Raw genomic sequence first — 10915 nt, forward strand, 5'->3', positions numbered from 1 at the left:
ATTTCAGTTTTGAAAAAAAAAAGAAAATGACAAAAGATAAAAGATAAAATCCTTCGAGATGTAGTTATATTACTACATCTACTAGTTAGGAAAATTAGAAAACTTAAATTTGGACATGTTTTGCAAAAAAGTGTTATGAAAAAGTAAAACAGCTATAACATTTGCGTACGATGTCGGAAAAAGAACGTATAATATATCAAAATGTTCAGCACGAAAATCCGCATCTGATTTTGACCGCCTACTGCGTGTTTGCAAAATTTTAGAATCCTCAAATTCTAAAAGGAAAAATTATGCTCAAATTTCAGTTTTTTTGAATTTTAGTCAAACTACTTATTCAAGAAGTATTACTGTTACTAAATAATTATTCAAGAATATTAGTGTTACTTTATTTCAGTTTTTTTGAATTTTGGTCAAATCCGGTCAAACTGTGGTCAAACTACTTATTCAAGAAATATTAGTGTTACTAAATAATCATTGTTTTTTAGAATAATAGTTTCAAACTCAAATAGTGAAATGTGTGATTTCATGCTCAAGCTAAACTCCTAAGGGTTAATAGGATTGACATCTTACTATTGTCAGGAAAACATCAAGTGCAGACTTGGAAACGAGGGGGACTAGGAAGTTAGATGATTTGGAATGATGAGGGGTGATTAGAGATTAGAGATTAAATTAAGCAGTGATGAGGGGTGGGTTATTAAAGATTAAATTGTAAAATAATTCAGAAATTTGAAAATGAGGGAAAATTAAAAAAATCGTAAAATTACCTTTAGTCCCGGTTGGTATCCCGGTTGGTGTTACCAACCGGGACTAAAGGTGGAGTTCTAGTCAGCGGCCACGTGGAGGGCCTTTAGTCCCGGTTTGTATAAGAACCTTTAGTACCGAGCCTTTAGTCCCGGTTCCAGAACCGGGACTAAAGGCCCTCTTGAACCGGGACAAATGGCCCATTTTCTACTAGTGGATCCTTGTGATCTTAGGTCCTTTGTGGATCAAGGTATCCATCAGTGTGGATGTAAGATAGCACTAACTATCCAAACCACGGTAAAAATCTTCACCGAACCTACCCGTGTTTGCATCTCCCTAATTCTACCTTGTTACTTACACTTGCATGTGTTTACTTTCTGCTGCCTATACTCTTGTAGACTTGCTTGTGTAGGGTGCTTCATAGATTATTAGAGAAGCCTAAAATCACCAAGGAAATTAAATTTTGGAAAAAGAGTCCCATTTTGTCTTAGTAGCCTATTGACCCCCCCCCCCTCCCTCCCCAAGATAGACTTGATCGATCCTACACTATCACGTGGTATCAGATTTTCAGGTCACTTGGTGCGATTTTTCGGTTTTTTCAATTTTTTTTAGAAAAGGAGGATGACCCCCGGCCTCTGCATCTGGGAGATGCATACGGCCACTTTATTGATTATTCACGAGGATTTCAGTTTTTTCATAGGTTAAAGTGCATCTTGGATCAAGTTGAACAAGGCAAATAAATGGGATGGCCTCATTAGATTACTCAAGAACCCCAATCTTGCATCCAAGAAGCAAAAGACAATGACATCTCAAGCTCAAAACTACTCATATGGATGAAGAAGGTGCTGCACTGGCTAAACTCATGGCAAGACCAAAGGGGAGGTGGGAGCGACTAGGGCAAAGCATGTCGGATCGGCGAGCTCATGGTTGACCTGGTTGGCAGAGATGATCTCCAACAAAGAGATTTCAGGTGCCAATAGAGATGAAAGGAAGGAAGAAGGTTCAAGGGTTCGTGGAAAATAGACTTGATCGGCGATGCCCTGATGTTTAGAACCAGGAAGAAACGTACACTCAACTACACGCACACTGCAAGTGAATGAACTTAGCTATCCTCCCTCTCCTCTTTCTACTTCGTCATGGAGGTACGAGAGCTAATCTCTTCCATGGGGTGTGTATGGTCCATTCATGGTGGAGTGGCAGGGCCATGGACTCGGGTGAGTACACTGAGTGCATGCAATCAGCCAGAAAATCACGTTACCGAGGAAGTATCATGTACGGCACGGGCACTTTTTTGTTTAAACATCTCGAAAATCATTTACTGCATGGTAAAAAACCGAATTATACGTCACAATAGAAGTGCCCGTTGCTGTTTTGCAACTTCAGATCCAGCAAACATTTGGAGTCTGAATTTGGCAGCAGAACGCAATTCTTTTGGTTCTGCACCTGTAGACTTCATTCATACTTGGGCATCATGCGCGCATGTAATGTCATACGACAAAAGATGTGCTAACGAAGTTACAGACCAACCTGACAAATACCAATAACACACCGATGATAGGCACCACCATTCATATTTACGGATTTATGTACTGTACAGAGCTTCATCTGATTATTTACAGGCGAACTCTTGCTGATAAAACGGCTCAAGACACCAGCAAAACAATCATCAGATTATTTACAGGTGTCACTCTCGCAGATAAAACGGCTTGAGAACACCAGCAAAACATGCGACCAAAAATAAAAGATCCAAAAGGTAACCAACCACTCATTTGTACATGCTTTCCTTTCGTCCACTTCTATATCTCACAATTTTTTAACTAATCAACCACAGGCAAATGGAAATCATCATTTCCCGGGTTTCTTCCTCTTCTGAGCGGCCATCCTCTTGGTGTAGAATATCCATCCTATAACATAGGACAATGTCCTCCATCCTCTATATGGCTTTGGCTTTGATATCGTCGCAATGAAGCCCTTCAGCGCAGCCCCAAGATCTTGTGAGTCAAAGGATACCGGGGGGTCTGGACCTGGACGGCAATAATAGTCCTCTTCGTTGAACGAGGCGTGACTGGTGCTCTCCTCAAAAACCAATGAATTCGAGAACTTGTCTAAAGCGAGTGATTCTTGAGGCTGTCCATGGCCACCAAGTGGGGGAAGCTCAGGCTGAAATCTATTTTCACTGCTCTCTACAACTCCCACCGCACAAGGATCCAAGGCACACAATGGTTCGACAGAGAAAATGTCGCCTGATGGTATGTCCAAGTGGCTTAAATCAAAATCATCAGCGGCAACTTGTGCAGGTAACTGGAAAAATTCGTTTTCACACAAAGATGAGGATCTCATATTGAGGAGCTGTGACGGATTCTCCAAAAGTGTTTCATTGTCGCAGGTCGAGACATTCTTCCAGTCTTCAAATGCTTGTTTAACAGCTGCATTTGCTTCAGCCTAGAAAGAACAAATGCTGTAAAGACCAGATGGTCTAGGTTGCAACTGGTAGAAGGGGAAACGAATTTGATCTAAAGAGCTTATACGACGAAGAAAAGTGAATACCTTCTCCTTTTCTGTCAGATCATCAACAGAAACAAACTTCTCAGATATTAACCCTCTCACTTCCCCTACAGCATTGAACACAACAGCAGTTTTGCTTGGGCTTTCTAGATAGTAAATATGCACCTTGTCACTGAGAATACATGTTGTTTTTGCATGCTCAATAGTAACCTCCCACATCTTAGTTGACATGCCAGTGCCCAATATCTGCACAATGTTAACATTAGAGTTGGTTAGGAAATCTACATATTTTCTGAGACACCACTATCATCTGCAACAACATGCCACACCTCATTTACACTACCATAGATAAAATGCAGTTGATCCATCCAAATGAGGAACTCCTACACATATATGCAGTTTGATGGTTCCAGTTTTTCTTAATTCAAAGATTTACAAAATAATGCTGTCAAACATGTTCGATATAAATATACATGTCAACCTTGGACAGAATGGACTAGTCATCAACAGCTTGTATAAACTCTACAAAGAATATAAAATACATAAGCAAATTCTGTAAACCTTGCAAAAGGGTGCATAGTACCTTCCGGAGCCTAGGAGCATCAAGATGCAATAAAGTGAGAAAATCTTTGACTGTAACTATCTTCTCCTTATTCAAACGCTTGTGAAAAGCTCCTTCCTTGCCGATCTTCTCCAGTCTCCAAACCTCATCTTCAAGAACTGGTGGGTGATGCTTCTTGTACACTGGGAAAGGGGAACAAAATATAACAAGTGAGGCATTTAAATTTGCCCAATTTGGTAGCATTTGAGACGATGATGCAATGACATAGGTCAATCATTAGCAGTAAGAGTAAGCTAAGTTGGTCTAAATCCTTGCATTGAGAAAGCAAATTTTTATTACGTGACTATGACTATCAAGGGCACTGTGTTCTAACAAATCTAGATTGCAGCAAGGAATTCATGTGCTTATATTTCTATGTGCAGTTGTCAATTTTAAGGACGCTGTGCCAAAATGATGAAACTTATCAAATGTGCAGGAAGGGGTGCAAGAAACAAATAACAATTGAAAGCAGCATCAACTCACATTCTCCACGATGATCCTTTACCACAAATGATTCAGTTTTTGCTTCCCGTACTCTTACGCCATTATAACAACCATCCTCAGTTCTTGCACCTAACCTGAACTTTCGGCTGCGTGTCCAGCTGGAGTTATCTGTGAATGCTACATCTCCCACTGTACCAATGCCTTTATCAAGGCCAACAAACACGTCTCCAGAAAGCAAGGGCCGTTTACCTTGTCTTTCTTTAACGATGTTATTATTGAACTCCTGAGCTGTCCAGTCATTGCCTTCTCCGTCCTCAAAGTCACCCTCTAGAACTACTATTTCAACCTTCAACCGGGACTCCGTACCCATCACTACAACTTCTCTGGTCAAAGTGTCGACTAGAGCAATACTTAAGGTACCCTCGCCTTCAACCTTGGAGCCAGTGAAAATTGGAAGAGAAAGCCTAGTCGTGAATTGGAGCTGCAGATTTTTCGATGTAGATGGAACAGTGTACGTGGGACTTCTAATGAAAAATGAACAAAAAAACAAGGTGGTTAGATGAAGCTGCATCAGTTTACGAACTTCAAAAATTGTCAAAGAAGTGTTCATATACTGTACCTTGTCATCATAGCGGCATGATTTGCGAGGGCCAACTCAATTTCTTCTTTAACCTAAAAATTTGACTCGAATTAAGCATCAAGATCACCACTGAATAACTTAAAACAAAAACATGGCTGAAAACAGCACTGACTAGGTCAAGCTTTATGATGCAAGCAACAGCCTTGACTGAAAATATTTAATATTATCTTTTGAAAATGAATGAGAAAATGTCCATTGGAATGAATGCTTCGTTGCTAGTTTCGCAGGGTTTCAATGGTTCTGAATGTAGAACAATACAATGGTAGAAAAACTAATTCAATACAGTGGCTTCCAAAATTGTGATTGAGATCTACTCTTGAACAAGAACCCCTTTTCCTAAAGTAATTAATACCTACAAGGTCATTGTGATCTCTTAGTAAAGATTTGTGAGTTACTAATAATTCCTTACTCTTCAAAACTAACACAAATACAGGACCAATACAAGATGGACTCCTGACAGCAGCAATGTTGATCAACAATTTAAGTAAGCTAAGTTTAATTCAGAAACCATGTCACCCAGCACATCATAATCGTAAGCCTAATGGAATGAATAGAAGATGCAGATTATAAAATTTTCTGGCACGGTTGAAGGAAATTGGGGGGGACAGCTTGCATAGACTCCTCACTACTCTGCAGATGAATGGCTGCAATGAAGAGCGTAGTCAAAAGTGCGATTTCAGATCTACTCAATACGAACCGCCTGGCCTAAATCAATACCTAAAGGTTCGTTGTAACCTCACGGTCCAAATTTGTGGGTCTGCGGAGTTTCTGATTCTACATATTCAAGACTAAACTAAGCGATGTAGAAAATGGATTCCTGACAGTTATACTGATCACCAATTGAAAAAAAAAACTAAGGTTAATTCAGATACCTAGGCCCAAGGAAATGAAAAGAAAGGAGACGCGGATTAGACGGAGCACAGCCTGCGAATTCGTCGTGATACGGCTGAAGGAAACGAGGATTGGGGACGGGGAAAACACGGGAACGAGGTGCACGAGACGGACGGCGGCTCACCACTCTCCGGATGAGGGGCTCGATCGACGAGAAGAGCTTCTCGATGCTGCTCTTCCGCATCACCTCCGTGATGACCCTGCAAACGAATCCAATCCAATCCAATCAGAGAAACCGAGGTGGAGATTCCGATCGAGGCCGCCAGGAAAAGGGACAGGGGACGGGACGCTTACTCGCGGAGGGCGGGGACCCGCTGCCGCTTGGGCTCAGCGGGGGAGGAGCTCCCGCCGGACTCGGCCGGGCCTCCGCCGCAGCCCCCCCACCGCGGCCGCTCGCCCTCCTCCGGCTGCCGCTTCTGCGACATCTGATCTCCGATCGCCGCCGCCGGTCGCAACCTAACCCTGCGCCGCGCCGCCCGCACGGGAACTGGTTCGGTCAGATGGCCACGGTGCACGGACGGGACGGACGGTGGGTTTGGCTCGGTTGGAGCCGCATAGGAAATGGCCTCAAATTGCGGGGTGACTCGGCCCACAGGGCCGGAAAAGGCAGGCTACAGACAGACCGACCCGGCCTACCCACCCTACCGGCCCGAAGCGCATTTTCGGCGTCGGATCCTTTTCTTCCGGCTCGGCCACTTGTCCCGTCCGTCCGATCGACCGAGACATGGGCACTGTTTGGCAAATTCCGGTGCCAAACATGAGGCAACTCATACACTTCTCTCCCTCAAAAACAAAAAAAAAAAACTCATACACTTCTCCAGCACACACAGTACTTTTCTATGTTTTGAGTTGACACAGTACTTTTTGAGGGTGGCACATACAGCACTTGGCAAAACGGGAAAAGGCGCATACGGCAATAGCAGACATGTTTGGTTGCATTCCACACTTGGCAACGCTTTTGCGTCCATGCCACAGTTTGTGGTGGCTTAATTGGTCGCCGCACTTATGACAAAAGGCGATCTAGCGACCGAGTCTTTGATAAGATGGGGTAAGCAACTAAGAAGACGTGGCTACGACAAAACACTTGTACACCGGCTTACCCGCGCGCCTAACACTCGGTTAAGGCCGCGCTTGGGATGGTTGTGGTTTAATAAGGAGGTGTTTAATTTAGAGTTGTATATCGGACCGGCCACTGAGGAAATTCCGATCGGAAATGAAACGACGGGACAAGATGTGTGTTTCTTACGAGGGTGTTTAAAAGGAAAACGATAATCCAAACAGGGCTCAAGTGTGGCTACAAACCAAACATTTGTCCGTAGCCCTGATTAGGAAATGTGGCGCGTCACAGGTTTGTCCAATGTCCAATTATCAACCTGATAGGGTTAAAGTTTGTCTAATAACCAATTATATCAACCTAACAGGATTTTTATTTCTCTTCTTCTGATAATAATAATAATAATAATGGATAATATATAAGTGCATCGCTGAGATGCAGAATACACCGTTGCAGGTACGGGTGAACTAAGCAGCAGTAGAAAGAGTTTCCTCCATGTGCATGACAAGATGGCGCTAGTGTCATCAGTACATATCATGTCTGAAGACGAGTGAAGAAAACCGAGAGCAATTGCTGAAGATGAGCAGGAGTAAATTTGTATCGTGGATTCTCAGCCTCAGCAAGAGATGTCATCATTTTTCATAGCTTTTTGACTGTTATCCCGAATACGAGAGCTCGATTCATGGCCACCAGGCCATGACGTGTTCCTTTCAGATAAGCATGACACCATCGTCAACGAGAGGATAATCGACAGAACACCAGATGTCCAGCTGATGCATACAGCGATGGGAATATAAGAAGACTATGAATGAAGGGGCAGTGGCAGTGGCCATCATGATTAGTACAGTAGTGTCCAAGTCAAGCAAAGAAAGATGCCAATTTACAGGAACTCAATGAGCGACAACTTTTTCTGGTGGAAACAACATCACAAGTGCATCGCAGAGCAAGATTTGCTTCCTCCTGACCAAAGCTAATCCGTCTCTTCCAGCAAGCCAAGTATCAGATTTGGTCCGACTTCAAATCAAGAACTTCAGTTGCGTCCAGTTTTCGGTACCTGCTGAATGAATGAAGGTGATGTTTAGAATGTTGTAAAGAGAAAGAGGTGGTACCTCTAGTGGTTGCACACTGATTGAAATTTCGGACATGGGAGAATTTTTCTTAGCATAATAAAGTTTGGTTGCATCATGGTTGTATGCTTCAAATCACCTTGGGAGATATCAACTTCTAAACTATATACTAGTACATTTTTTTTGTTCTTGAAAATACAACTTAATTGGATACAAGGCTACTGCTTGACTATTAGATTTATACAACATCAGGAAACAAGATGAAAAATACGATGGGCAGGCCAACTTGAATACACCACCAGTGAGAAGCATGTGTTGGATTTGTAAAGCATTTCCTCCTTAAATCCCAGAGTGATAGAGAAAACAATAACTTACTAAAGGGTGAAGTCGAATGATGTCCTTGAATATGATGTATCCAGCAGTTGTTGGAACATCCGTGCATGTACCTCAACCAAACCAATGACAGAGAAGAGCTACTAATTAGGATGCCTCTAGTCTAGAACAAAGAACATTGACATAACAACCACTCTGCTCATGAGCACGCTCCCTTGTAGTTAAAATGTCGAACTCACAATTCTACGATGGGCAGGCCAGCCCGCAAACACTATTTGGGAGGAGCATAGGCAGACTTTGTAGAGTATTCAAAATCTCACAATAATGATGCAACCAAACCTTACAACCATTGGTGAGGAGCATAGGCAGGCTAACTGTGTAAAGTATTTCCATTTGCTTCCACCTTTGTTCAAGGACAATGAGCTAACTTGGTGATCATTTTACTACTGTATAAACATTAGTGATAAAGAAAATAATAACACAATGAAAGGTGAGTTCAAATGCTCAGTCCTTGAATATGATGAATCTAGCAATGATTGAAACATGTGTGTAGACACCTCAGCCAAACGAATGATAAAGAATAGCTACTAATTGGGATGCCTCCAAAACAAGGAACATTGACATAACAACAATTCTACTCATGGGAATGATTCCAGTCACTTAAACGTGGAATTCATATTTATACAGGTGACCCAAATAAGTAGACCGTATTTCAAATTCGTCTCTGCAATCTTGCATTGGTGTCATAACGATATGGATAACTCCAACGAATCAATCCATGTGCAAGAATGTGGATAACAGAATTTGACACAGACTCCATTGCATTATCAATCTTGAGGATACAAACCAGGAAGCAATTTCAGCCAACAGAAGAGAAAATCATTTGCTAGAGCGTGACAGAGTTTGACACAGACCCCCCTTGCATTACCAATCTCGATTCTCGAGAATACAAATCAGGAACCAGTTTCAGCATACAGCATGGAAGGCCTACGTGCACACACACAACGCCATCAAGTGACAAGCGGTGTCATCTGGGAGGAAAAAGAAGGAGTCGAGGGCACGAACCCTAGTAGCCTAGAGCTGGCGAAAGCCGGAGGGGAACAACGAGGGGGTGGCCGGGGCCGCTGTGGTGTTGGAGGCGGGTGCGGTGGCGGCGGCAGACGGCGGAGCGGCGGAGGAGAGCTCGCGGACGAGGGCGGCGAGGGCCTCCGGGTTGGCGCCGCGGTCGCAGAGCGCCATGAGCAGCGAGAGGGTGTGGCGGTCGAGGCCGGTGTCCAGGATCTGGGACATCTGGAACGCCAGCTCCAGCGACTCCTTGGCCTGCCTCGCGGCACCCCCCGCCGACTCCTCCATTCCCATCTCACGGGGGCGCGGTCGCCGTCGGCTTCCCCTTCCGCTCTCCGCTAGCCAGATCTAGGAATTTAAAACAGGTGGACTCTACCTACAAAAAAAAAACGACAACAAATACAACATGTGAACGTTCTAATTAGTACTCCCTCCGTCCCATAATGTAATGTAAGACGCTTTTTAACGCTACATTAGTGTCAAAAAGCGTTTTGCATTATGAGACGGAAAGAGTATTTACCAACAGCACGCAGATATACATTGATATGGTTTTACAAACACACCAAAATTCCCAACTAAGTCTCAGTTTTGCATAAAAAGAAGCCTACACAGTACATATACCAATTCTTCAACAATTCCACAAGAAAAAAATTCGACAATTCTTCAACAATTCTATGAGAAAAAAAACATTCTAATCTGTGAATCCCTGCATGAGTATCAATCATAACTGAACAAACAGAAAATGAATCAATCAACATAGGGTTTGAATCAAAAACTGGGAAAATTGGGGAATGTTGATAGATAGCCGTACCTGTGAATTTGCGTTTAGTCGTGGGACGGTGGGAGGGCTGGCCGGTAGCTGGTGGCTGCTGATGTAGTGCAGGGCGGGGTGCACGCCTGCACACCGCCGACCGCCGCAGACAGGACTGGGCGGCTAGGTGCGGTGAAGCAGCGCGTGGGGAATGGCGCGGCGGGGGCACGGAGACAAGGGGGACTCGGCGACGGCGAGTGGTCGGCGAGGCACGGACCCCGGAGGCAGGCGAGAGGCGGGTGGCGGCGAGTTCAGACCGGGGAAGCCGGAGAGGGGAGCAGGACGGCAGCAACCATGGGGGCGGGGACGGGGCTCCGGGAACATAGGCAGCCTGCTGGGCTTAATTTTTTCGTCCAGCCCATCTCCTCTTTAAGGCTGTATGGGCCGCAGCCCACCCTGTGAAACAACGAACCCTAAAAAAAAGGCCCTGTTTCAGCGAGGAAATCGCAAGGATGGTCCCACAACATGCCAGTGACACACATTTTCTAAAAAAAAGTGCCAGGGACAAACGCTCACCTAAACTTCATCGCCCCAAAAAGACATAACTTCATCGTTTCTAACTTTTTTAGGGGATTCATCATTTTTAATTCACACATGTGACATGACACGACTGCCAAATATTCCATCAACCTTCCTTCACATGTACTCCCTCCGTTCGGAATTACTTGTCGCAGAAATGGATGTATCTAGACGTATTTTAGTTCTAGATACATGCATTTCCGAGACAAGTAATTCCGAACGGAGGGAGTAATCCACAGATAGA

The 10915-nt window shown here is 43.9% G+C and overlaps 2 protein-coding genes across 7 annotated transcripts; both read right to left on the reverse strand.

The window, feature by feature from the left end:
- Window positions 1-2282: 2282 nt before the first annotated feature.
- LOC119303878 (calmodulin-binding protein 60 A-like) lies at window positions 2283-6337 on the reverse strand. Of its 2 annotated transcripts, none has more exons than XM_037581026.1 (7): window positions 6117-6337; window positions 5947-6022; window positions 4911-4963; window positions 4331-4812; window positions 3830-3990; window positions 3289-3492; window positions 2283-3183 (listed from the first exon to the last, which is right to left on the reverse strand). In XM_037581026.1, the coding sequence occupies exons 1-7, from the start codon at window positions 6245-6247 to the stop codon at window positions 2587-2589; spliced, it is 1704 nt and encodes a 567-aa protein (XP_037436923.1). In that variant the 5' UTR covers window positions 6248-6337; the 3' UTR covers window positions 2283-2586. The 2 variants fall into 2 exon arrangements, with proteins under 2 accessions (XP_037436923.1, XP_037436921.1); XM_037581024.1 differs by having other exon boundaries at window positions 4331-4815; window positions 6117-6336.
- Window positions 6338-7641: 1304 nt separating this feature from the next.
- On the reverse strand, window positions 7642-10456 carry LOC119303879 (mitotic-spindle organizing protein 1B-like). 5 transcript variants are annotated; one of them, XR_005148013.1, is made up of 4 exons: window positions 10153-10456; window positions 9342-9717; window positions 8319-8389; window positions 7642-7930 (listed from the first exon to the last, which is right to left on the reverse strand). XR_005148013.1 is itself a non-coding variant. In XM_037581028.1 (3 exons), exon 2 carries the CDS (start codon window positions 9633-9635, stop codon window positions 9351-9353), a length of 285 nt encoding a protein of 94 aa, XP_037436925.1. In that variant the 5' UTR covers window positions 9636-9717; window positions 10153-10455; the 3' UTR covers window positions 7642-7930; window positions 9342-9350. The 5 variants fall into 5 exon arrangements, 3 of the variants coding, with proteins under 3 accessions (XP_037436925.1, XP_037436926.1, XP_037436924.1); XR_005148012.1 differs by having other exon boundaries at window positions 7642-7933; XM_037581028.1 differs by lacking the exon at window positions 8319-8389 and having other exon boundaries at window positions 10153-10455.
- Window positions 10457-10915: the final 459 nt, after the last annotated feature.

The sequence above is a fragment of the Triticum dicoccoides genome, chromosome 5A (genome assembly GCF_002162155.2).
Source record: "Triticum dicoccoides isolate Atlit2015 ecotype Zavitan chromosome 5A, WEW_v2.0, whole genome shotgun sequence".
NCBI classification, from domain to species: domain Eukaryota; kingdom Viridiplantae; phylum Streptophyta; class Magnoliopsida; order Poales; family Poaceae; genus Triticum; species Triticum dicoccoides.